At 40.5% G+C, this 27,122-nt stretch overlaps 3 protein-coding genes and 1 non-coding gene across 4 annotated transcripts; 1 reads left to right on the forward strand and 3 right to left on the reverse strand.

Annotated features, from left to right (window-relative positions):
• Nucleotides 1–526: 526 nt before the first annotated feature.
• On the forward strand, nucleotides 527–599 carry Trnaf-gaa. The gene has a single exon. It is a non-coding gene; the product is annotated as a tRNA-Phe (tRNA).
• Nucleotides 600–2,802: 2,203 nt separating this feature from the next.
• LOC124277176 (phenazine biosynthesis-like domain-containing protein 1) lies at nucleotides 2,803–10,813 on the reverse strand. The gene is made up of 9 exons (XM_046712846.1): nucleotides 10,689–10,813; nucleotides 9,854–9,953; nucleotides 8,917–9,015; nucleotides 8,611–8,720; nucleotides 7,740–7,769; nucleotides 7,413–7,501; nucleotides 6,892–7,085; nucleotides 4,034–4,096; nucleotides 2,803–3,354 (listed from the first exon to the last, which is right to left on the reverse strand). The coding sequence occupies exons 1-9, from the start codon at nucleotides 10,782–10,784 to the stop codon at nucleotides 3,245–3,247; spliced, it is 891 nt and encodes a 296-aa protein (XP_046568802.1). The 5' UTR covers nucleotides 10,785–10,813; the 3' UTR covers nucleotides 2,803–3,244.
• Nucleotides 10,814–11,154: 341 nt separating this feature from the next.
• On the reverse strand, nucleotides 11,155–16,916 carry LOC124277177 (phenazine biosynthesis-like domain-containing protein). Its single transcript, XM_046712847.1, has 9 exons — nucleotides 16,781–16,916; nucleotides 16,153–16,252; nucleotides 15,625–15,723; nucleotides 15,351–15,460; nucleotides 14,956–14,985; nucleotides 14,661–14,749; nucleotides 14,125–14,318; nucleotides 12,589–12,651; nucleotides 11,155–11,919 (listed from the first exon to the last, which is right to left on the reverse strand). Exons 1-9 carry the CDS (start codon nucleotides 16,874–16,876, stop codon nucleotides 11,810–11,812), a joined length of 891 nt encoding a protein of 296 aa, XP_046568803.1. The 5' UTR covers nucleotides 16,877–16,916; the 3' UTR covers nucleotides 11,155–11,809.
• Nucleotides 16,917–17,496: 580 nt separating this feature from the next.
• LOC124277174 (phenazine biosynthesis-like domain-containing protein) lies at nucleotides 17,497–25,854 on the reverse strand. Its single transcript, XM_046712845.1, has 9 exons — nucleotides 25,707–25,854; nucleotides 23,846–23,945; nucleotides 23,227–23,325; nucleotides 21,849–21,958; nucleotides 21,334–21,363; nucleotides 20,794–20,882; nucleotides 19,274–19,467; nucleotides 18,971–19,033; nucleotides 17,497–18,248 (listed from the first exon to the last, which is right to left on the reverse strand). The coding sequence occupies exons 1-9, from the start codon at nucleotides 25,809–25,811 to the stop codon at nucleotides 18,139–18,141; spliced, it is 900 nt and encodes a 299-aa protein (XP_046568801.1). The 5' UTR covers nucleotides 25,812–25,854; the 3' UTR covers nucleotides 17,497–18,138.
• Between the last annotated feature and the right edge of the window lie 1,268 nt (nucleotides 25,855–27,122).

Here is a 27,122-nt window from a genome sequence, read left to right on the forward strand (position 1 = left end):
TTCCTAGTGTATGAAATAAATCATTCAGTCTTCAGTTGAAAGAGCTTGTTAGATATCAATAACCAGATTAGAATTTGATTGTATATATCACCTGAAAATTATGAAAATAACTTCGCCGGTCAGTACTGTTTTAAAATTTAATGCCTTGCATGTTTCATTTATAGCCGTGGACAATCAGGACTGTGAGCGAAACTGAATGAATGAAATTCCTCTCACACCACACCAACGCTACGTCCAACAGCCACACATAATGACATGTACTATCTCGCCCCGTGCACACACCTAATTATAGTATCGCATAATTTATGATAATAAAATCCCACTGATCTCTTTCCATTGCGACAGTCACTTACCACAGGACGTGGTGACCTATTTTAATGTTTGGGCTACAATCATTGTGTAAAATATTTCAATGTTATTGCTGTGGTGTTATTTAGTGACACGAGAGATCGATCCGTTGCATGAAATAACGTCGACCTTGATTTGGTGCATTTATAGCCGGTGGTTGCAGCAACTGCTCTTGTCGGCCGGAATAGCTCAGTTGGGAGAGCGTTAGACTGAAGATCTAAAGGCCCCCGGTTCAATCCCGGGTTCCGGCACAGAGTGCAGGACTCTGGCGGCTGACCATCTTTTCTTTTTCTTTTTTTTAAAATCACTTTTACTAGTTTTGAGATGTTAGAAAAGTAAGAAAGAAAATTTAGCACATAATTATTTTAATAAAATAAAATGTTTAATCATGAAATTTTTAAGCGTATTTTTTCCGAAGATTATCCAAACTAATTGGAGATGAGACCGTTCTCATTCCCCATTGATGAAATAAATTAAAAGTCTAAATAATTATGTCTGACATTTAGTCCAGCAAAACAGAAACAATAGACATAACACCAAAGAACCCCCAACTACAACATAACTCTCCCTATAATGGAAATGATCCTGTCCTCAGTTAACACCACATTTTCAAAACCACGTGCATAAGGTATAGCGACGGGTGTATATAGAGGATACTAAACGAGTTTGATGCTAAATCTTTCACGAGTTTAATAAAAATGGTATTACAAGGAAGCGAGTTTAGTATTGTTTATTACTCTCCAACATAAATTGATAGAAACAGCCTAAAGTGGACTCTCAGCTTTCCGCGAGTCAAGCAAGATATAATATCATTGTGACAGGTATTAGCATTGTGACGTCATAACTAAAACATTATGATGTCATACGTCTAGCGGTATTACACTAGTGTAATATTGCTGTAAAAATATTACACTGCAGTATCTTCCACGGTCAAGTTATAGATAGAGGATACCAAACGACCTTCAGTGTAATACCATTTTGATTAAACGAGTTAATGATTTGGTATCAAACGAGCGAAAGCGAGTTTGATACTAAATCATTCACGAGTTTAATAAAAATGGTATTTCACGGAAGCGAGTTTAGTTTTCTGTTTATTACTCTCCAACATAGATTGATAGAAACTGTCTAGAGAGTGATGACTCGAGTCATCTTTCCGCGAGTCAAGTAAGGTCTAATAACATTGTGACAGAGATATTAGCATTGTGACGACATAACTGTAACCATTATGACGTCATACATTTAGCGGTATTACACTAGTGTAATACTGCCGTAAAAATATTACACTGCAGTATCTTACACGGGCGAGTGGTATCTAACTTTCGCTCGTTAGATACCAAACCATTCACTCGTTTCATAAATATGGTATTACACGGGACATAGTTTAGTATTTTATTTATTACTCACCCAACATTAGCAAAACAATATCGAGCAAAGTACTTCTTTCCTAAGAATTCAACGAGTGTGATGACTCTCATCTTTCGGCAAGTCAAGAAAGGCCTAATACTATTGTGACAGAGGTATTAGCATTGTGACGTCATAACCGTAAACTTATTTTACGTCATACGTACGGCACCACGTGATGTTATTACACAATGTGTAATAACATTGTAAAATTATTAAACAGTGCTATCTTCCACGGGTGAGTAATGAAACAAATGTCAACACGACCTAACAGTGTAATTACGTCACCATTCAGAATAACGTCATAATTACTGTTACAAACATACAATATTCAGATGTTAACTGTACTTTACGGTTTCTTACATAATCTGTGTGTGCATTCAGTATTAATAAAGTACACTAAACGCCAAAAAGAAACGTTACCCTCCTTCCTTAATGACGGGGGTACCTATCTTCAACTGGCGTTGTGATGCGTGGACGTCCACTTCTTGGTCTGTCAACAGCGACCCCAGTCTGTCTGAAGCCCTGATTAAGTCTTATAACCGTGATACGATGGCATCCGAGGTTGTTGGCAACAGCATTGTCTGTCGACCCCATCTGCACCATCCCAATGGCTCTTTCTCTCTCTTCAGCTGTTAGTCGTGGCATATTTCTCGTACTTGTGTATCATATCATCTTTTCTAGGCTCTCTTCATACCCTATAGAATCATTCTACATGTGAAATGGATGCAAATACTGCTTGAATATTGCTGCGTTTTGGCGATTGATATTGCTATGTGTAAACAGAAAATGGAAAAATGTTACTTTGCAAGCAAAAATGTTAACAAAGATCATTGTCGAAGTTCCTAAACATTTTTTCACAATATCAAAGACACGTTTTACTTGTTTTCACTAATGCAAATCAGCAGAAAATGTTTTAAAAGACTAAAATCATAGGAATGCTTATTTTACAATTTTACACACTCTGCAACAGTTGTTTCTTGTTTTAATAGTTGGAAAATGGTGACTTAAATGGTTTATCTTTGTCCCAAAGCAGAATTTTATTTCAACCTTTCTTTTGGACGTTTAAATCACTGTTATTGGTCTATTTCGGCATGGGCGAAAATAGGACAATTTAACTCTTCTGAAAACGATGCATTTCATCTAAATATGAATGCATTTGAGACATTTATTTTCGTGATCTGCATACAGCAGTGTTGTGAAGCTTTCTTGTAAACTAATACCTTCTAACATATCTTTGATAGTTTTTAAGTAATTCATAAAGGTAGGAGGGTGTAGTGTATTTAGATCGATCATAATTTCAGTTACATGACACAACATTCTCTAAAAATAATATAAGCAAAAAATTACTAATGACAATTTTTTCATTACCAGTCATGAGTATATTTAATTAAAATATATAACACAAAACGGAATTACTGTTCGATATATCTGACTGTATATTATATCCGTGACATGTAACGTCCACGTCGTTTCCCTGCAGATCGAGGCTGCATCATATTTTCAGTGTCCCCGTCATAATGATGGCAGCGTTCCCGGCCAGGTGTACCCGGTCCCCCGCCACCCTCATGTGTATGTCCCCACCCCGGGGGGAGCACTGGTGAGCTGGAAGAGACAGGTATAATAATGGTTCTTTGTGTCAGTATTCCTCCCACATATTTTGTATATAGAAGTTAGATAACTTTAATATCTGGCGTTAATAAGCATTCTTTTGGCGTCACGATACTTGTCATATCATCCAAATCTCCCTAAATAGAGATTGGTCATTTATTATTGGGGAAGGGAGAATGAAAAGGTGGGGGGTGGGAGGTGTCAACTATTTGGACGGTGGTGGGTTGGGGCTATATTCATATGAATAGAACTGATTCCAGCCAAGGCTTACATCGATGTAGGCCTTGGCTGGAATACGAGTTTATTCATATGAACTATGCGACAAAGAACTTGGATTCGCCGGCTAGACGTCGAGCACACTTTGGTAAAGTGCAAAGTCGTCTGGTTATATGCTGGACTAGGGGTGGGGCATACATTATGCAGATGAACAACACACAGGGACTGGTCTATTAAATACGATGCCCCTTAATGTGGGAATGTTGTGTGGTATCAGCGATGATATTAGTAAGGTAGGTGTTTGTCACTATCCACAGTAACAAGGTGATTTACTATGACGTCATATACAACAGTTTTTACTGTCTATACATCTTGTTTTGTAATATGCAAGAAAAAACGAAGGAATTGTGTTTTCTCGGTTTATTCATATGTAATAAATGACGTGACGATGTCTCACCATAAAACTCGTTTTTGTCCAACTGCCGTGACCAATAGCTGGCCAGTACTGTGTGGGCTGACCCTGAAAATAATCACCTTTGTTAGTAAAATAAACTCTCAAAAGAAAATTTTAAAATGAAACTGCTGAAATTTAAAAACAAACGTCTATACCAAATCAATGCACAACAATGCTCCTGCATGCAGAAAGCGAGAAACGTCCACAGCAATATCTTTTTGTAGAAAAAATGAAGAAATGAAACGTGCTGCATTGCCAGCCGAAACTACACGTGCAATCAGGGTATATATACATGCTACGGTCGGCATGTGAGACCCCCACTGACTTAAATACATAAATTTTAAATGCCACGTCTGACACCCGAACAACGTGAGTTCAGTTTTCCGCCGCACTCAGCAATTTCCCAGCTATATGGCGGCGGTCTGTATATAATTGAGTCTGGACCAGACAATCTAGTGGTCAACAGCATGAGCATCAATCTGCGCAATTGGGAACCGATAACTGACGCTTGCTGTCCTTACACTGGACAGTTATTGACTGCTCAACATCGTCGTCAGAGTTTGAGATGGGCCCGGACTGTACGTCGCTGGCAGCGACGTGACTGGCAGAGGGTCGTCTTTACGGTTGTGTGTATTCAGAGCAGATGAGACACAACATGGTGACCGCCGAAGGAGAGAACGAATGGCGGCATATTGCGTTCAAGTAATCATGCCATAAGGTGGGCAATAGAAAACACCACTTGTTATCGTTAATGGAAATGCGACAACACATGGATGACAATATTTGTCCAATTGTCCTTCCATTCCTACAAATGTTGTAGCGTGGATTTTATCAGCATGACAACGCTTGACCCAGTACAGCAAAGGAAGTACATATATAAACATCAATGTTTTACAATTTACATATGCCGGTGTTGAGAACAAACAGGGCCCAGAAACCATCCATACCAGCGAGTAACAGGTTTATTTTCTTGTGCCACATTTAAACATTTTGGGATGCTATTTTATACCTATGTGTTTAACAAAAAGCTGACACCTGGGTGCTGTTGTACAAAACAACCTTAGCGCTAAGACTACCTTAAGTCTATGTTCAGGTATGGGAGTTACAGTCACCTTAGAGCTAAGACTACCTTAAGTCTATGTTCAGGTATGGGAGTTACAGTCACCTTAGAGCTAAGACTACCTTAAGTCCATGTTCAGGTATGGGAGTTACGGTCACATTAGCGCTAAGACTACCTTAAGTCTATGTTCAGGTATGGGTGTTACGGCCACATTAGCGATAAGACTACCTAAAGTCCATGTTCAGGTATGGGAGTTACAGTCACCTTAGCGCTAAGACCACCTTAAGTCTATGTTCAGGTATGGGAGTTACAGTCACCTTAGCGCTAAGACCACCTTACGTCTATGTTCAGGTATGGGTGTTACGGCCACATTAGCGATAAGACTACCTTAAGTCTATGTTCAGGTATGGGAGTTACGGTCACCTTAGCGCTAAGACTACCTTAAGTCCATGTTCAGGTATGGGAGTTACGGTCACATTAGCGCTAAGACTACCTTAAGTCTATGTTCAGGTATGGGTGTTACGGCCACATTAGCGCTAAGATTACCTTAAGTACATGTTCAGGTATGGGAGTTACAGTTACCTTAGCGCTAAGACCACCTTAAGTCTATGTTCAGGTATGGGAGTTACAGTCACCTTAGCGCTAAGACCACCTTAAGTCTATGTTCAGGTATGGGAGTTACGGTCACCTTAGCGCTAAGACTACCTTAAGTCTATGTTCAGGTATGGGTGTTACGGTCACCTTAGCGCTAAGACTACCTTAAGTCTATGTTCAGGTATGGGAGTTACGGTCACCTTAGCGCTAAGACTACCTTAAGTCTATGTTCAGGTATGGGAGTTACAGTCACCTTAGCGCTAAGACCACCTTAAGTCTATGTTCAGGTATGGGAGTTACGGTCACCTTAGCGCTAAGACTACCTTAAGTCTATGTTCAGGTATGGGAGTTACGGTCACCTTAGCGCTAAGACTACCTTAAGTCTATGTTCAGGTATGGGAGTTACGGTCACCTTAGCGCTAAGACTACCTTAAGTCTATGTTCAGGTATGGGTGTTACGGTCACCTTAGCGATAAGACTACCTTAAGTCTATGTTCAGGTATGGGTGTTACGGCCACATTAGCGATAAGACTACCTTAAGTCTATGTTCAGGTATGGGAGTTACGGTCACCTTAGCGCTAAGACTACCTTAAGTCTATGTTCAGGTATGGGAGTTACGGTCGCCTTAGCGCTAAGACTACCTTAAGTCTATGTTCAGGTATGGGAGTTACGGTCACCTTAGCGCTAAGACTACCTTAAGTCTATGTTCAGGTATGGGTGTTACGGTCACCTTAGCGCTAAGACTACCTTAAGTCTATGTTCAGGTATGGGTGTTACGGCCACATTAGCGATAAGACTACCTTAAGTCTATGTTCAGGTATGGGTGTTACGGCCACATTAGCGATAAGATCGCTTTGTACAACGGCACCCTCGTGCTGATATAACCAAATTTCCTTCGGGTGAATAAGGTGTCATATTACCATATCTTTTTTTTAAAATGAAACTTTTCTCAGCACAGACCATATGCTTCTGTGTTGTATTGCCAGTTGTGGGTGAGAATGGTACTCTGGTCATATTCTGCTATATGACGTCAGGGACACCAGAAAGGGGCTGCACTCTTCGTACCCATAGGGACATTCGAGCCCGGGGTTTGGCGTTACCATTCATATCCACCATCAACATGAGTGTTTGCTGTCCATTGCCGCGAGTCTACATAAGGTAAGATATATATAATGCCAGTTAAATGGTTACATGCGCAGATTCGTACCTGTCACGTGATCCTCCGGTATTCCAACCCATGGGGCGAAGTACCTGGACACAAAGTCGTAACCCCTCCCCTCAGCGTCCACAGCTCCGTTAGACTGTGACCCCCTCAGTGTGATGATGACACCCCTCACTTTGCCCGTGCTCTCACTCTCCACCATACGGGGTATCTGGGGCTGGATGCTCTCCATCTCGGACCTGCGGGGACACGTGGTGGGGAAATATTATGTCAGCAAATATTTAAGTTAATTTCAAAGTAATAAAGCTCATCTTTGCTAATGAAACATCAAATTAATTTAATCTACAATCAAGATAACAAATACAGCAACGGAAGGTACGAATCTACTGGTGTCAATTCCTCCTTTAACTGTAAAGTTTACGTAAAGAAACTACAACTTCGTAAATGTCATAAAAGAAATAAGGGGGCGGTGACTACTACCGGAGAGGACTATAAGCAAAATGAAAATAGTAAGGGTCGATCCCATATATAAGGTAATACGGTACTTTTGTTTAACGTTTCCTTACCTTGTGCATGAGTCTGATAATCTGACCAGAAGCCTGTTGATGGAGGGGCAGTATTCCACATCTTGTATGAGTGATGTGTCCACAACCGCCTGGAACAGTCCAACACTCAGAATCTAAACACATGACTGTGAATCACGGAGCGTTTCTTGAACCTTTACACAGGGGATTCCTAGGATGATGCGTTCCACTTGACCATGGTAATCGAATTTGCAAATATCAAAGTCAAAACATGAAAATGCATTTACCTACGCGTTCACCACAAAAAACTATATATCTCGTTAATGTTGCTTATCTCGATTTTATTCGCCTTCAGGTTTCTATACTTACCGTAAGCAGGTTCTCCACCTCCTCTCTGTCCTGTTAAAGAAAACAAACGTATTAAACAGATTTGTTAACTTATCGAATTTATCCCCTTTCCTGTCGGTTGATCAGTTGTTTTCTTGAGTGTCATGGGGGCGGTGGGGTAGCCTAGTGGTTAAAACGTTGGCTCGTCACGCCGAAGACCCGGGTTCGATTCCCCACATGGGCACAATGTGTGAAGCCCATTTCTGGTGTCCCCCGCCGTGATATTGTTGGAATATTGCTAAAAGCGGCGTAAAACTAAACTCAGTCAGTCAGTTGAGTGTCATGCATGGGCTTGAATCGCGTATGTTTTAGCCAGTAATAACCCCTATAACCTTTATTACATTTTACCGCAAGTAAATAAATTACAATTTACGTTTTTATTACAATTTACGTCGTAACACTAGCTGTATGTTTCATTTTTCACTCACCAACTTCTGGAATGCCGATGAAACAATTAGATATAACAGAGACCATATACCGATTTGGTCTAAAAACAAGTTGAAAATTGTTTTAAAGTTGTGATTCAATATATCTCCTTTAACGTTATCGGATAGTCAGGCTCGCTGACTTGCTTGATCAAAATTGTGTATGTTCAGAGATCTGGCGTAGGTGTGTGAACGGAGATTCGAGCGGCCCTTGGTCGGTAAGAAGACTGGTCAAAGGGGGTAACTCTGATCCCTTGACAGCGCGGTAGCTCGGGGCAAATCAGCTGTAGCCAAAAAGTCTGTCATTTCTTCCTTCAGGTCATCATCAAATCGTCTGTCATCGTCTTCCGACCCGATATCTACGTTTCACTTTGGTCTTGTTTATAAAGAACGAGAGAGACCGTCTCAAATCTGGAGTACGAATTCACCTGTTTGTGAGAGGTATTCAGAGGGAAGTCCATCCAGAAAAGGTTATCCTGACAGCTCACTCTTAACGTTCCACTCGAAATGTCAAACGAAATTTCTTTCGATGTATTACCTAAAACAGAGTGATAAATATATTTTCTGCCATGCTGTGTTAAACATCAACGGGGAATAACTTATATATTATTTATATATTATTGATTATTTAATATTTATTTATTGGCGTTGTTATGTTTTCAGAAAGTTGTTTTCAAGAAAGTTGTGTTTCTACTCATAGATGTATCTGAGATGAAATACTTTAATCCGACTACCCAGCTTCTTGAACAGGACAGCAGTAGAGCCTAGAGTGGCGTGTCCGCAGAGGTTTAGCTCTGTCTTTGGAGAGAACCATCGCAAGCCAAACCTAGAACCTGTCAAACAGAACAGAGAGATGGTGAAGGTTACAGGTTAGTACAGAAGAATGGCGAAGTGAGTTAACAGGATGGCAAAGTTTCGGGGTTTTACAATTTCAAGGAAGTCGGGTTGTGGAGCGTTACGAAAGTGTGGGTTCGAATCTGAGTTTCACCTTGATTGTGATCTTTGATTTGTGTGCACGGTTGCTGTGCTCAAGGGTTTCAAGAACATCTGCGACTTTCATCGCGTTGAACGATCCTCCCAGGGAGGAAATACCCTGATGTATGCTTTTCGAAACGTCCTTATTGACAACTCGCTCGTAATCATAGCAACATGTTCCGTAGCTGATTCCTACACAAAATTGTGTGAGTGAGTTGAGTTTTACGGCGCACTCAGCAATATTCCAGTTATATGGCGGTCCTACACAAAAGCAGCGTTCGAAATACCTGCCTGCCCGACCGCCCGGGACGGGTTATTTTCAACACGGACTGCCAGATTCTCAAATTCACCTGCCCGATGGTCGGGTTAAAATTTAGACATGTATATGAAGATATTCAACATATTTCAGGATAATAAAACATGATGAAGTGATAACATGAATTCAAGCATTAAACACAAATCTGAATAAACAGTTAATTTTTTCTTGCATTGGTATTAGTGTTTTGAATATTTTACAAGTTTTAATTTAATTATACTAAGTAATTTAGTATTTCTTGTCGGCAGGTAAGTTTTGGTCAGGGTTGGCAAGTTTTACATCTACCAGCCCTGTGGTCTGGCTGAAATTTTGGGGAGTTTCATACCCTGACAAAAGTTGTTAAGCTGTTAAGTAAGAACGATGCCACCGATCAACATTACGTGTTTTGAAGCTCTCGTCATCCCCGTCGCTGATTATAAACCCGGTAGCCGGCATGTTCATCTCCATAGCAACCCTCTGCATTTGTTCGTCCGTGAGACTCTACGCAGAATGATTATGATGATGATAGAATTATGCTGAGACTGGTACTGTAACATGTCTGACATACATTTGATATCCTCCATTATATGAAACCGATTACCACTGTTGTTGCTGTTAATATCAGAACCGCCTTTATGAACATACATATGGTGAAGACTGGATCAGATCAAAACCCGGATCAGATTTCCGTCTTTTCACCTAGGGCGGTAGGGTATCCTAGTGGTTAAAGCGTTGGCTCGTCACGCCGAAGACCCGGGTTCGAATCCCCACATGGGTACAATGTGTGAAGCCCATTTCTGGTGTCCCCCGCCGTGATGTTGCTGGAATATTGCTAAAAGCGGTGTAAAACCAAACTCAGTCAGTCTTTTCATCTAGACCGTGCCTTTATTATGTTCACTATATTCAAATCACCGAAAGAAGATAAGGCATGTCGACCTTTTACAGAATAATTTTGTACATACATTTAATAAATTCTATTATTTTCACTGTACGCCATTGCTGTTGTTAGTATTATTACAGCCTTTATGAACATGCATATTTATTATTTTCACTATATTCATATCACTGATAGAAGAGAAGGTATGTGGACCTCTCGCAGCGTAATTTTGTAGAGAATTCGTATTCCGATCCACGGTCGGAGTTATTCAGTCATGTGTTGTCATGAACTACTTTTGCCCAGCAGGGTGTATAATGTATGGTATATAAGCTAGGACTGATGAATATACACGTGTTTACCGCATTGCTGCTGGACACCAAGCATACACCCGCCGGATTTCCACTGAAGGCAGTCTTTGTGAAGGCATCTACGAAAAATATTGGGAGTTCAGACATGGTGGGTCTCCTGGTATAACCTTGACCTTCCCGTGAGATACCGGTGTTGACTAAAATAGGGTTGTGTTGACGAAAGACTTACATACGTCACAGAGATAACGATAATTAGATTAAATCATAATTTCCAAATTACAGAAACAATAGGTTATCTCCATTTATAGGTTTAATATAAGTTGGACATAACAATTTATATGTACACATTCTTCGTATGTTTGTGTATTGATCTTGCTTGGTTGTGCGGGTATATCATAATGTGGGCTTCGTCACTTATTATTCACCAAAGTATTAGTCGTGCCACTCGGTCTAGTTTGTTGCAGTTGATAACATTTCTGGGAGGCTGATCAATGTCAATAGATAACACTGAACATCATTTGGCTCACTCTTTTTTAATAATCAACACGCCAAAAAGATCCAACACAAAGAAGAAAAAATACAACCAAAGGTGGAGATAATTATGAGAAGAAATCAAACAATGAACAATTATAGTAAAATGACATAGAATGTTAAACAACATGCATTGAGAAGTCTTAAAGGCTGGAACCACGTGTCCACCAATTTCCCTTGTAAACGAAGATACTACAGCGTTCGTAATACCTGCCTGCCCGACCGCCAGGGACGGGTTATTTTCAACACGGACTGCCAGATTCTCAAATTCACCCGCTCGACGGTCGGGTTAAAATTTAGACATGTATATGAAGATATTTTGTGGGCAGGTAAGTTTTGGTCAGGGCTGGCAAGTTTTACATATAACCAGCCCTGTGGTCTGGCTGAAATTTTTGGGAGTTTCATACACTGATCTAAGATATACATATGACCACAACCAACATGATCTGGCCCATCCACACACGTATTCCAACAGGTCCATCTAGAATATACATATTCTATTTCAAAATCAAACAATTAGTAATGACATCTTTTCATTACCATAAGCATAATTATTCATGTATGCATTTTTTTAAAGCTGAATTATTGTAAATATTATAACCGCGACGTCCACCGTAGTTGACCTGCAAATCGAGGTTGCATCATATTTCCAGTGTCCCTGTCATAATGATGGCAGCGTTCCCCGCCAAGTGTACCCGGTCCCCCGCCACCCTCATGTGTATGTCCCCACCCCGGGGGGAGCACTGGCGAGCTGGAAGAGACAGGTATAATAATGGTTCTTTGTGTCAATATTCCTCACACACATTTTGTATATAGAAGTTACATAACTTTAATATCTGGGCGTCCATAAGCATTCTTAAAAAATTCGGCGTCATGATAATTGTGGAATTATCCTCCTAATACTATTGGAACGGGCCTCGATTTTCGAAGCTCACTCTCTCTCTCAGGCGATAATATCTATAAGGCTGCCACAATGCACAGTGACAAGGCGATTTACTATGACGTCATATACGTTACTGCCGATGTATCTATTTTGTAACATGCATGTTTTCTCGGTTGGGTTTATTGACGTGTTATGATAAAGGTTTCACGTCGTACCTAAGAATATTTCGCTCATATGACGACGTACATGCGTGTATGTGTGGCTGTTTTGTACTCGCTAGCCCACTGAGATACCATGCCGCAGTGAAGCATGAATACCCCACTCAGACACATTATACTGACTCGGAGCCGACCAGTCCTTGTTGTACCCATTAATGCCGAGTGCCAGGCAGGGACCAACAAGTACCATTTAAACGTCTTTCAGTATGACGCGTCCGGGAATCAAACCCGCGACATTCCGCTCTCCGTGCGGAAGCTCTAACCACTACACCACGGAGGCGGTCTGAAGTGTTATATAAATGACGTGACGACATCTCACCGTAAAGTTCGTTTTTGTCCAGCTGCTGTGACCAATAGCTGGCCAGTACTGTGTGGGCTGACCCTGAAATTTATCACCCTTGTTAGTTAGACTGACGGCCAAAAGAAACTTTAAACATGAAATTGCCAAACGTTTAATATTCAAATTCAAACGAAACCAATGCAAAAAAAATGTACTATGCAGAAAGCAATACGCTCTCACACCCACGGTCATGTTCATTGTTTCGTAGAAAATTCGGAAAAAACAAAAAACATGTGCTGCATGGGCAGCTCAAACTACATGGGCATCATTGTATATAACGGATACGGTCGGCATGTGAGACGCCGACACGGACTGAAAAACACAACCTTCAAATGCCACATTAGACTAAGGCTTAGTCTCTGAATATATATAATTTGGATAGTAACAAACAAGCCCATTTATATTGAAAAGGAGCCCTAGGGAGACCAGAGATTCAGATTGCAGATGTTAACAGACCCTGAACCTGAGGAAATCTAGACTTGCTTTATTTAGGGCTTTAGCACTGCAGAGAGGGCTTGGCAGTAGGGAAAATAATGTGGTTCAGGGACTGTGAGACAGACTAATGCCACATCTAACACCCAAACAATGCGAGCGGGACCTGGGAATGACACAGAAGGGAGCCACCATGTCCACACTGCTTGAACTTTAGATCGCTCCCTGTCGCTGTAACTGAGGCGTTACAGACCGACCGGGCAGATATCAGACAGGCCAAGGACAGGCAGTCACACGGTAACTACACCCTCAACGAAGACCACTACTTAGTGACGGCATCAGCGATAAATGCCTTGGGGTATATGGTTAGTCGAGGGGCGGTAGGGTAGCCTTGTGGTTAAAGCGTTCGCGCGTCAGGCCGAAGACCCGGGTTCGATTGGGTATAATGTTTGAAGCCCATTTCTGGCGTCCCCGCCGTGATATTGTTGGAATATTGCTAAAAGCGGCGTAAAACTAAAGTCACTCACTCACTAAGGTTAATCGACACTCAGTTACCAGGTGTATGATAGTTGGGGCTTTCAGCCGTTACACTGGGAAGTTGTTGACTTCGTAACATTGTAGTCAGAGATTGAGATGGGCCCTGACTGTACGTCATGGGCAGCGACGTGACTGGCAGAGGGTCGTCTTTACGGCTGTGTGTATTCAGAGCAGATGGGAGACAACTTGGTTACTGCCGAAGGAGAGAACGAATATTACTTCAAGTGGTCGTTCGGTGTGGGGGGACAGGAAACACCATTCGTCATCGTTAATGGCAACTCATGGATGACAATCTTTGTCCAATTGTCCTTCCATTTCTACAAAGGTTGCAGAGTCCATTATGAGCATGACAACGCCAGACCCAGTACAGGTCAGAAAAGGGGCATCGCACATGGCACCCATGGGAATAATGAAGCCCGGGGGTTTGGCCTTACTAACCATTCTTAGCCACCGTCAAACATAAGTGTTTGCTTTCCTTCGCCGGGAGTTTACACGAGGTAAGATATATATAACGCCAACGAAATCGTTACATGTGTAGAAACTGACCTGTCACGTGATCCTCCGGGACCCCAAACCACGGGCAGAAACACCTGGACACAAAGTCGTAGCTCCTCCCCTCAGCGTCCACAGCTCCATTAGATTGTGACCCCCTCAGTGTGATGATGACAACCCTCACTTTGCCCGTGTTGTCACTCTCCACCATAAGAGGTATCTGGGGCTGTATGCTCTCCAGCTCTGACCTGCGGGGACACGTGGCATGATGTAAGTGGAATGATTATGTTAGTAAGATTTTAATGTATTTTGAAAGTAACAAAGCTCGTCTATTCAAATTAAACATCAACAATAATTTACTTTGACTCAAGATAAAAATATAGTAACGGAAGGATAAGCTGGAGCCAATTTTTCTCCCATATAACTAAAAACTTGACAAGAAACTTCACCTTCCAGTGTCGTAAGTATCATAAAGAATAAGGGCACGGCGACTAGTAAGGGAGAGGAGTATAAGCTAAATGAAAGTAGTCAGGATCGATCCCATATATAAGGTAATTAATGCGGTACGTTTCTTCAATGTGTCGTTATACCTTGAGCATGAGTCTGATATTCTGACCAGAAGGTAGTTGATTGTTGGGGAGTATTCCACATCTTGTATGAGTGAGGAGTCCACAACCACCTGGAACAGTCCAACACTCAGAATCTAAACACACCTGTGAATGTTTGTTGAAGCGTTGCAGAGAGGATGGGGCGTTTTTCTTCGCCATGGTATTAAAAGTCTAAACGTGTATTAATGCATTTAACCTACGCGTTAACGAAAAACCTCATAAATCTCGTAAATGTTGTTTATATCAATTTTATTCGACTTCAGGTTTCTAGACCCACCTTTAGCAGGTTCTCCAGCTCCGCTCTGTTCTGTTAAATAAAACAAACGTATTAAATAATATGCAGAGATTTAGCGTGGTTTCGTGAAAGGGAGAGAGTCGAGCGGCGCTTCGTCGGTAGAAGACTGGTCAAAGGGGAGTAACTCTGATCCCTTGACGAGTGCGGTTGCTGGGGGAAAATTAGTCTGTCGTACAGACCCTGAAGCAATTATATCCTCCAATAAAGCCCACGCAAGTCTAGAAAATGTGGCAAGTCTAGATTTCCACGGCTTCTGAAAATGAAGAAAATCCCTGGGCTCCTGATTGTATTTGCAATTTTAATTCAAAACTTTCATTTTATATAAAATATGTTCTTTTCAGAGACAGAGACCTTTCACAAATCTGAAGTACGATCACCTGTTTCTGAGAGGGATTCCGAGGGAAGTCCATCCAGAAAAGGTTATCCCGACAGCTCACTCTTAACGTTCCACTCGAAATGTCAAACGAAATTTCTTTCGATGCATTACCTAAAACAGAATGATAAATATATTTTCTTTCATATTGTGTTTAACATCAATGGGGGGAATGCCTTATAATATTTATAAATTGGTGTTATTATGCTTTCAGTATATTTTAAATTTGTTTTTATACTTAAAGATATATCCATTATGAAATACTTTAATCTGACTACCCAGCTTCTTGAACAGGACAGCAGTAGAGCCTAGAGTGGCGTGTCCGCAGAGGGGTACTTCTGTCTCAGCGGTGAACCATCGCAAGCCAAACCTAGAACCTGTCAAATACAACAGAGAGATGGTGAAGGTTACAGGTTAGTACAGCAGCTCAAAATAAATCTTGCTTCTTTATGCCTGGGGGTAAGCGCAGTAGATGGAACAGTGAAACAAATGCACGTGCGGTACGTGATGGGCGTTAACTTAGACCAGCCCTACTTGTTCTCGGTGTTTCATGTAATGTGCATACCCCCTTGTAATACAAACCAATAATAGCGATTTGAAACTATGATCGTTTGTTAAACAACTTTTATCCTAAGTTGAATAAAATTCTGAGATTTGAATGTTCAATTGGCAAGGTAAAATTATGAGGATTCGCAATCTTAATTTCGCTTTAATCGATTTACTTTTTTTATTTAAAGTGAAATTCATCGGTACGTTTTCACTGCAAACATACTATAAGTAAGAACGATGCCACCGATCAACATTACGTGTTTTGAAGCTCTCGTCATCCCCGTCGCTGAATATAAACCCTGTAGCCGGCATGTTCATCTCCATAGCAACCCTCTGCATTTGTTCGTCCGTGAGACTCTACGCAGAATGATTATGATGATGATAGAATTATACTGAAACTGGTACTATAACATGTCTGATATACATTTGATATACTCCATTATATGAAACCGATTACCACTGTTGTTGCTGTTAATATCAGAACCACCTTTATGAACATATATATGGTGAAGGTTGTTCAAAGTAAAAGCATTCGAGGTTCTGGAAATACAGCACAGTACAAAACCCGTATAAGATTTCCGTCTCTTCATACAGATTGTGCCTTTATTATTTTCACTATATTCATATCACTGATAGAAGATAAGGTATGTCGACCTTTTACCTTTTTTATTTTGGAGCAGTAAATTCCTTAAGCTAAGTACATATGGTCTTCGTCTTTCAATTATCTGTGTCATCACTTGCCAATACCTTTATATGAGCCACCGTTTCGTATTCCGACCCACGGTCGGAGTTATTCAGTCATGTGTTGTCATGAACTACTTTTGCCCAGCAGGGTGTATAATGTATGGTATATAAGCTAGGACTGGTGAATATACACGTGTTTACCGCATTGCTGCTGGACACCAAGCATACACCCGCTGGATTTCCACTGAAGGCAGTCTTTGTGAAGGCATCTACGAAAAATATTGGGAGTTCAGACATGGTGGGCCTCCTGGTATAACCTTGACCTTCCCTTGACAGACACCGGTGTTGACTTAAATAGGGTTGTGTTGACTAAAGACTTACACACGTCACAGAGATAACGATAATTGGATTAAATCATAATTTCCAAGTGACAAATAATAATCTCAATATCTATCCTCTTTAATATAAGTTGTGGTAGATACAATAATTTAGGAATGACAAGTCGTTATGGATGATCAACTTCTTTTATTATGCAACGTTTCGGTATAGGTACTTTTTCTTTTTACCGTTTTCAAGCAGAATGCCCATGCTTGAAAACGGTATAAGTATCTATATCGTGAATCTTATTACTTGCAACTTCTAGAATGCCTCTCGAACAGAACAACAATTTATATGTACACATTCGTCCTGCGTTTGTGTATTGATCTTACGTGGCTTTACGGGTAAGGGGTGGTGGGGGAAGCTTAGTGGTTAAGGCGTTCACTCGTCACGCCGAAGACACAGGTTCGATTCCCTACATGGGTATATGTGAAGCCCATTTCTGGTGTCCCCCGTCGTTATATTGCTGGACTATTGCTAAAAGCGGCGTAAAACTAAACTCACTCACTCTTATTTCAATAAATAACAACTGAACATGATTTGGCTCACTCCTTTTAATAATAACATGCACAAAAAACAACCAACGGTGGAGATAATTATGAGAAGAAATCAAACAATGAACAATTATAGTAAAATGACATAGAATGTTAAACAACATGCATTGAGAAGTCTTAAAGGCTGGAACCACGTGTCCACCAATTTCCCTCGTAAAGGATGATACACAGATGCCCACAACCAACATGATCTCATCCATCAACACACGTATTCCAACAGTGAACCAATCAGCTTGAATACACATATTCTATTTTAAACACAAGTAAAACATACATGCAATATCGTTCTGATTATTAAACATGCATGCACACTGACAATTGAAAACAATTTCTTTCAAAATCGTTCCCTGACAGTATAAGGTTTATTACCCGTCTTTGGTTTGCATACATTATAGACCGTTTAACTATGTGACCAGTGCATTGTGTTTCAAAAATATTAGATCTATCATAATTTCAATAACGTACTCCGGAAATATTCTAAATCAAGCAATTAATAATGACATTTTTCATTACAATCCATAAGTATATTATTTAAAATATCTATAATACAACCGAATTATTGTTCGTTATATCTGACTGTATAATATAACGACAAATTACGTCGTTTCCCTGCAAATCGAAACTGCATCATATGTCCAGTGTCCCCGTCATAATGATGGCAGCATTCCCTGCCAGGTGTACCCGGTCCCCCGCCACCCTTAGGTGTATGTCCCCACCCCGGGAGGAACACTGGCGAGCTGGAAACAAAGATATCAGGCAATGGGCAATATTAACGCTCTGGTTGATATTAAATATCCACAATTCAAAAGAAGTTTTAACACACAAATTAAACTTTTTGAAGTGGTATACATTCTATATATGGTGCTGCTACGGAAGACCGTGTCATCCATCATCCGTTTTCTCTCGGGAAATGATCGCTTCATTGTGTGCATACAAACCGATAGAGTTTGTAAGATTCTGAGAACAGGTCAAGTGATTGTACAACGCCTGTAACAATATTAAAACAATAACAAAAGGAAGCATAGGATTTATATTTCTGTTGGAAACCCACCCTTTCAGACGGGATCGGGCTATTCTGCCACCCCAAGAGACAACCATAGGGATATAGAAACCTAGTACTAACACTGACGGTAGGATGCTGATAAACGAAAGAAAGGACTAAAGTCCTACCCTGATCACTGACAGGTTACTATAGTCAAATCTAAATAATATCTAAAGTGGAATCCAACACGATGTATATGTTCCATCGATATATTTTTGTTTAGGTTACACGGACCTTTTACAAATGGTATGTGATGAAATATCATTCGAACTAATAGGGTCAGTGGACAGAAGCATCGCAGGAGGTCAGAGATACAGCAACTGACCAAGAGAAACCTGTTTCGTGACAACTCGCGTCTTCGGGGATAAGCCAAGGTTACCGTCAGGGGTGAATGGTGGTGTAAATTTACAGACTCACCGTAAAGCTCCTGTTTATCCAGCTGCTTTGACCAGTAGCTGGCCAGGACTGTGTGGGCTGACCCTGTAACACCAAACATCGCCCACCAACATAAGGCCATATATAGAATACCAGCTACAGTATAATATTGTTCGAACACAATTTTTATCTTCCAACATCAAGATGACGACCGCAGATTAACCCTAATATTGCTTAATGCTGCCTTCAACATAAACAAACATATACCAACAATATCTGTCCTTGAAGTGAAACGATGCGTCTAATATTTCGTTTTTATTCGGAAGAAAAGAAACCTTAACTGACCCGTGACTGGATCCTCCGGTATTCCAACCCATGGGGCGAAGTACCTGGACACAAAGTCGTACCCCATCCCCTCAGCGTCCACAGCTCCATTAGATTGTGACCCCCTCAGTGTGATGATCACACCCTTCACTTTGCCCGTGCTGTCACTCTCCACCATGCGGGGTATCTGGGGTTGGAGGCCCTCCAGCTCGGACCTAGGGACACGTGGTGTGATGTAGTTGCAATGATTATTTTAAAAAGGAGGATTAGCTCCAAAATATTAACTTCATTTATGAACACATTTTTCATCCTCTATAATCCACCATTATCAGCCAAGTGAACTTTTGTCGTTTTCTATCGTGGCTTTCAAACACCTTATCCGGAATGTAACAGTGTCCAAACGACGTCTGTAGTAATAATTTGGAACGTCATTACACTTTCGTGGACAATATCAACGGGGTGACATTTAAACCCATTACCAACGTGGTCAATATTTACAATGATGGCATATACAAACTGCACTAGGACTCGTCAAAAACGATGTTATGTTCAATGCAAGAGATGGATTAATGGACAAATATAAACATGCATATTTTGAGCCAAACAGGTAATAAACGAATGTAGTAAAACTATTATGGAATACTTTGATCAGTTATAGTGAAGAACTATACCCTTTTATCGAGAAGCTAATATAAAATAGGTAAATGCGACGTCAACAGTATTTAATTATGACGTATACATTTTCTGTGACGTCATTACACTATGCCAACAATGATGTCTCCATTACGTCACAAATGCTATAATGGTCGTGAAATCAGTATAACAGGTATTATTACCCTTAAGATAAATTTGTCAAATTCTGTTTGGTCAATAACCAAAGCATACCAAACCACGTAGGCGGATTTGCCAGGATGTACGAACCGTACACACCGTCATATCTGTCATGTGACACACCGTATGGGTTGTACGAATGACCTTGACCTTAGATGGAATGTGGCTGCCAAACGGCTGATCGCTTCGAATTTTAGAGTTGGCGTATACAATTATGAGTATAAACAGAGTAAGAAAAGTGTTGCCATAATTTCTTATTTGTTTGCGTCAATAAATATATCCCAAAAATATAATGTTTCTCTATTTCACTTGTCGTTTAACAAAACCTCAAATTCGATATTTTTACCATAAACTAAGCAATCCAGAGTTATCTCCCTTTATGGCCGTTCAGGAAAAATCATGGCGAAACGTTTTGCGTCTCATTCTGCCGATGATTGAATGTTGTTGTTTAAAGATAAGCTAAATAAAAAGACCTTAAGAGTAATAAATTCATCACACGGTGTTTTGAAAGGGTGTACTGCCGAAGGAAATACGGAATTTTCAATGGTCTCACAGTCCCGTACACTGCGCAACTAACAAAACACCGCGTAACTAATAATGTACGTCTTTTTGTAGTGTGTTACAAAAATGCTGCATCAGACCGCATTACCCTCGAGAGAAGCATACAACTTGATTCAACAACTGCGTGCGTAACAACTGGTCCGACTTACCGTGTCACGGTGTCCGAGAGCCGGACCACCAGCTTCTTGGTTGTAGGGGAGTATTCCAAATCTTGAACTAGTGACGGATCTACAACAACCTGACACAAAACAAGGGGTTGAAGACGCATTAAACTACGCTGTCGAATAAAACCTCATCAATCCGGACGGTAATGAATCAAGTCTGTGCCCATGTAGCCTAATTTCACAAAGACTTGAGAAAGATAGGGTTCACAAATTAAAGGGGTTTCACAATACACGTTTACGTCGCTTTTAGCACTATTTCAGCAATTTGGCGACGGGGAACAACAGAAACGTTCGCACACACTGTACCCATGTTTGGAATCGAACTCGGGACTTCGGCTTTAATTCAAAACACTTGACCACCCAACGCCGTCATTGCATCATAATGATGCTGTACGTTTGCTGCAAAGGGTTCTTAAGAAGTGTGCTCTCAAGTTCGGCGCGCTTGCTATAACGTTCTGTAACATACACATGTAGTCGGATCTCGTGTGTGTTTGAGTTGCTCTTGTATGCATCTTCTGTACATACCTTGAGGAGATTTTCCATTTCAGATCTGTCCTGTAATAAAAGCACAAAATGTAATATATTTCTTTCTTGTACGAGTTTTAAAAATATTCATTTCAAGGGAATGTTCAATTGTTCATATAATGCAGTCGTGTACCTGTTCACTGATACTAGTATGTCGTACATCTACTTGTGAACCAGCCTGACTAGTGTAAGGGAGACAACTCGCGCAACTCGTGTTTGCCGTTTGTCCATTCATGCACCCTTTTCAAGATATGCGTGGCGAGGATTACTTTCTCTTCTACTGGGTATTGGTAAAACATAATGGTAAACGTTAACCTGAACTATATATTACAGTCAATGTCCATTTCCATAGGTGCTAGGAGAACCAGATCACTGTTAAATGTATTCAACTTCAAGTAATACGTGAACAGAGGGTAAATGATCTGACGAACTGTATCTCCATTCGCAGTTATCCAGGCAAACGGAGATAACATACAATGGATAATCGAGGGCTGAATGAAGTAGCTGCACTGTACCTGTTTCCCAGAAGGGTTCAAGGGGAAGTCCATGGAGATTAACTTGCCCTGACGCCGTGTGGTTAATATCCCGCTCAATGTGTTGAAACATATTTCTTGTGACTCATTTCCTGATAAAGGAGGCATTTTAGTACAGTAGACTACGTTTATGACGAACATGTTTATAACGTATAAGACAAAATATTAGAGAGAGAGAGAGATTCTTTATTTCCTCCAGAAATTAATCCGAAGATTATTGATACATGAATTCAATCAAACATACAATACAATAGTATTTACAAACAGGACAATGTTATTCAAAGTTGACAATTGATATGTACAGAAACATTCACAAAGGGATGGCGTTACTTGTGCCTCCATTAAAATACAAACTCAAGATATTGTTTCAAATGATAGACATAGTTTGCAAAGTTTATAATGACAACATGGTATGTGTCCCGCACTAGGGATCGTGTGAACTGTGTATCTGCACCTTGGAGAGTTGACAGCATTTCGTCGTCTTCCAACATTTCAAAATTTACATAGGTTTCAACATCAAGTATATCAATCAGAGATGAGAAAAAGTTATTTCGGAGACCTAATAATTTTTCACAGTTTAGTATCACATGGTTGTCATAGTCATAAGCGTGCTTGTTACAAAGAAAACATTCTTTTGAGATTTTATTTCGTGATGAAAGTTTCAAACATAATCCGTGTGGTTAATATCCCGCTCAATGTGTTGAAACATATTTCTTGTGACTCATTTCCTGATAAAGGAGGCATTTTAGTACAAGTCCCTGGAGACTACGTTTATGACGAACATGTTTATAACGTATAAGACAAAATATTATGGTAGTCAACTTCTGACGAAGGGGCAAGGAATAGCCCAGAAACGTTGTGTTTCAATAAAGAAGAAGTTGACATCCATAATATTTTGTCTTATACTTGAATACCAACTTATATATGCCTCTCCAGAATCTCATGTTTATAACGGATGTAGCGAACTGTTGCTTTAGTCGAAGTCGTATAACGATGAACGGTTTGAATTGTTATAACCGTAGGTTACTGTGTGTTAAAAATAATTTAAATACGCTCTACGCCACGCACACGTGCACACACAAACTACCTCCACATACATATAGTTCCAATGTCCGTCGTCAGTCATACCCTAGTCTCCCACAGCCATCCACCAGACCATTCTCCATTCATCTTACCTCACTCCCACTGACAGTGACATATACCACCATAACTTTACATCTATCGGATCAGCATCACAACCAACTAAATCTATCTTTACCCAAGCAGCGATACTAACCCCCGACACCCCACTGCATCAAATACCTTGTTCAGTATTATTATAGATTTTTCTGCCCAACTGCCTTGTCTACTAAGTCCCTACCTATCTTGTTGAACAGGACAGCTGCCGACCCGAGCGTCGCATGACCACAGAGGTTCACTTCTGTCGTGGGTGTGAACCAACGGAGGCCAAACTTGCAATCTGGAATTTACAACACAACCTTTAAAATCGTCACCTTTTACACGTGTTTTCTTTGTGTCCAGGAGAAATGGTCATTGATAAACACTGCTTTTTTATAAATGCAACAGGTTTTTTTTTATTTCTGTGTACCTCATCGCCCGAACACGTGTAATTCGCCGACCCGAAATTTTATTTTTTTTTTTTTTATTTCCGCTGACTCGAACTCAGGACCCTTGTGATGCGGTACTATCATCAGTACAACCATCGTTATACTGTCGTAATTATGCTGAACACATGAACAGTGAACTGGATCTTCGCCGCATCTCACAGTATTTGACCTACTACATCAGTTGTATATCGGCGTAAATACACAACATGGAGGGTTAATACACAACATACACGCTGACTCCTTCCGTGAAACACATGGACACGGGTGTTAACAGACTAAAGTCTGTAGTCTGGGTGTAGCTGGAATTATACACGCGCCAGTAGCGGTGTAAATCAGTTTAAAAAGGTAGGCAATGTAAAACATTACAATTACCTTTTTTGAAGCTGCCTTCATTTCCTTCACTGAAAACAAAAGCTGTCTCCGACAAGTTCAGTTCAGCTGCGATCTTCTGCATCAATGTTTCCGTGAGATTCTTTGAAATAACATGAAAATAGTAATTACGATAACATTACTTTTGGCCCAGTATTTCTTCTACACCCGTGTACAACACTTTTTTTCATTTTTTGATGATTCAAAAACTGATATTTTAAATATGAAAATGAGACATTTGGAAATACCAAACTGTTATGGATAGTCTAAAGAGATTTAATACTGATAACATATAAGAAAAGACAGCAATGTCCCCACCCAAAGACTAGTCCTTGTTTTATGTTAATACAATCCATGATTCAGGATTTGCAGAAACGAACACATCTCCTTATCTAAGGGAGACAACTCTAACCGACATAAGCACTACCTGGATCGCGCTAAAATCACATCACTTATGCAGGCAACATTCATGTTTAATGGCGGCTGGTATCAAACAAAGCAGTGATACTGTACCATAGTTATGTTTATGGGCCGTTACTATGCATTGTTTCAGCTAATGTTACGGCTAGTAAGGTCTTGATAACGCACAGATCACATACCGGGAAAAGGTCTCCGGATAGCGTTTTGAATGTTTTTGTCGAATCCACTTTTCAAGAAAACGATTTCTTTCGTTGTATATACGAAGTACATATGCTTCAGATAAACAAAATATAGATATCTGTTCTATAAAATATAACTGCTGTCGATGAAATATAACAGAATGAAGCTGAGAAACTTCAGTAGCAAAACATAAATTTCAACACTGGCCTTTAAATATAAAAGATCGACTTTATGTATTTGCTTTGTTTTAAATCTTAAATAAAAATAAAAGAATATTTAATAAAGAAACAAGCCTACGTGTATATTTTGAATAGATAAACTTGTAAATGATCTCAAGCAGTCTGTTTCAAGTATTGTTTTTTTTTAAAGTTGATATTAATATGTTGTACACAATAAACACTTTTTATAATAAACATGCATTTACGTTTTATTTCATACATAGGACTATCTCTGTCAACAGCCAATAAAAGGACCCATGAAACCGCGTGAACAAAAGTTGATCTATGTGCCCACAACTTTGCAACTGAAAGAGCTGCGGCTTGGGGTGTATATGAACGTGGCAGCTCCTGAAAGATTTTGTACCCCATGTAATTCCTGCTGGGTGGAAAATAAGGAGCTCTTTTAACTATAAGGTCCTTTTGTATAATATTAATGATAATTATACAGAAATGGATCTCCCTTCAAGTATAAACCTAAAAAAATCGCGCAAACCAAAATGCAAAAGAGATACCGCAATGTTCTCTTTAAGGTATGAAAACACAGATTGATAAGCAGAGATAGTTCGGTTGAAATATACCATGTGATTGGTGAAAAAGAAATGCATTTTCAGCCCAAGAGACAGGAAAAATTATCTAATATCTTGAACTGCCAAGGCGCTAGACTAACGCTTAGTCTCTACAAATATACATGTTTGATAGGAACAAAAAACTCCATTTAAATTTTCTTTAAGAAGTTCAAGTGAGCTCGGAGATTCAGGGAGTGTGAGACAGTCTACCAACTCAACTCCGTGGTCACTCGTCAAATTTTGACGTTTACCGGAAAAAGACGAGTAACGCCAAATGCTGAACCATACATTCGTAACTACTCGCCTCTTTCCGTGACATACACGGAATGACACGAATAGTTACGAATGCTGAACCATATACGGACACTGAAACGGGTCAACTGGACGGTCGCCACGTGAGTGAGGACTGGCCTACTTTGTAATTATCACATTGCTGAAAACAGTTGAAACGGCAGGAGAATAGGTCAAACATATATTCACCGTGGTGGTTGCTGAAACGAGGCACACAGCCGCGGGGTTGCCGCCGAATGCCGTCTTTGTGAACGCATCAACACAGAAAACCGGGAGACAAGTTGTCTTGGACATGGTGGACAAATCGGATACGGCCTTGACCCCTTGGCCGGTTTAGTTAGGTCTTCGTGAAAACCAGTAGTATGGGGAAGGAATGCCTTAGCAGACATGTTTATGTTAGTTAATCATGATGATGTAATTCAATGTATGTACATGACAACACAAGTCAGGTTGGTGAAAATGCGCCGTGTGCAATCCGCTGAGGACAATGGCGCGATTCAAACTACTGTGTTGTTTTCTAGAAATTGCCATCAACATACTACACAAAACAAGTTAAAGATAACACGATTCTTTCATATTACTAGTGAGTGAATGAGTATGGTTTTACGCCGCTCTTAGCAATATTCCAGCAAAATCACAAGAAATGGGCTTCACAAATTGTACCCAAGTGGGCAATCAAACCCGGTCCTTCAGCGTGACGAGCGAACGCTTTAACCACTTGGCTACCCCGCGGGCCAGTCAAATTCCAACCCGTGGTCACTCGTCAAATTTTGACGTTTACCGGAAAAAGACGAGTAACGCCAAATGTTGAACCATACATTCGTAACTACTCGCCTCTTTCCGTGACATACACGGAATGACACGAATAGTTACGAATGCTGAACCATATACGGACACTGGAAACGGGTCAACTGGACGGTCGCCACGTGAGTGAGGACTGGCCTACTTTGTAATTATCACATTGCTGAAAACAGCTGAAACGGCAGGAGAATAGGTCAAACATATATTCACCGTGGTGGTTGCTGAAAACGAGGCACACAGCCGCGGGTTGCCGCCGAATGCCGTCTTTGTGAACGCATCAACACAGAAAACCGGGAGACAAGTTGTCTTGGACATGGTGGACAAATCGGATACGGCCTTGACCCCTTGGCCGGTTTAGTTAGGGTCTTCGTGAAAACCAGTAGTATGGGGGGAAGGAATGCCTTAGCAGACATGTTTATGTTAGTTAATCATGATGATGTAATTCAATGTATGTACATGACAACACAAGTCAGGTTGGTGAAAATGCGCCGTGTGCAATCCGCTGAGGACAATGGCGCGATTCAAACTACTGTGTTGTTTCTAGAAGTACCATCAACATACTACACAAAACAAGTTTAAAGATAACACGATTCTTTCATATTACTAGTGAGTGACTGAGTATGGTTTTACGCCGCTCTTAGCAATATTCCAGCAAAATCACAAGAAATGGGCTTCACAAATTGTACCCAAGTGGGCAATCAAACCCGGTCCTTCAGCGTGACGAGCGAACGCTTTAACCACTTGGCTACCCCGCGGGCCAGTCAAATTCAACTCCGTGGTCACTCGTCAAATTTTGACGTTTAC

The sequence above is a fragment of the Haliotis rubra genome, unplaced genomic scaffold, assembly GCF_003918875.1.
Source record: "Haliotis rubra isolate DU_JTF1 unplaced genomic scaffold, ASM391887v1 Scf219, whole genome shotgun sequence".
NCBI classification, from domain to species: domain Eukaryota; kingdom Metazoa; phylum Mollusca; class Gastropoda; order Lepetellida; family Haliotidae; genus Haliotis; species Haliotis rubra.

Bases quoted from the DNA above. Each gene is read 5' to 3' on its own strand.
- LOC124277176 (XM_046712846.1), bottom strand. From the start codon at position 10,784: ATGTCTGAACTCCCAATATTTTTCGTAGATGCCTTCACAAAGACTGCC. The intron at 9,954-10,688 runs GTAAACACGTGT...CATTCTGCGTAG, and splicing joins TGGTGTCCAGCAGCAATGCG to AGTCTCACGGACGAACAAAT. The intron at 9,016-9,853 runs GTAATGTTGATC...TCTGTTTGACAG, and splicing joins TGACGAGAGCTTCAAAACAC to GTTCTAGGTTTGGCTTGCGA.
- LOC124277177 (XM_046712847.1), bottom strand. From the start codon at position 16,876: ATGTCTGAACTCCCAATATTTTTCGTAGATGCCTTCACAAAGACTGCC. The intron at 16,253-16,780 runs GTAAACACGTGT...CATTCTGCGTAG, and splicing joins TGGTGTCCAGCAGCAATGCG to AGTCTCACGGACGAACAAAT. The intron at 15,461-15,624 runs GTAGTCAGATTA...ATTCTGTTTTAG, and splicing joins TGTCCTGTTCAAGAAGCTGG to GTAATGCATCGAAAGAAATT.
- LOC124277174 (XM_046712845.1), bottom strand. From the start codon at position 25,811: ATGTCCAAGACAACTTGTCTCCCGGTTTTCTGTGTTGATGCGTTCACA. The intron at 19,468-20,793 runs GTAAGTCGGACC...ACGTGTCCCTAG, and splicing joins CTCTCGGACACCGTGACACG to GTCCGAGCTGGAGGGCCTCC. The intron at 19,034-19,273 runs GTCAGTTAAGGT...TTGGTGTTACAG, and splicing joins ACCGGAGGATCCAGTCACGG to GGTCAGCCCACACAGTCCTG.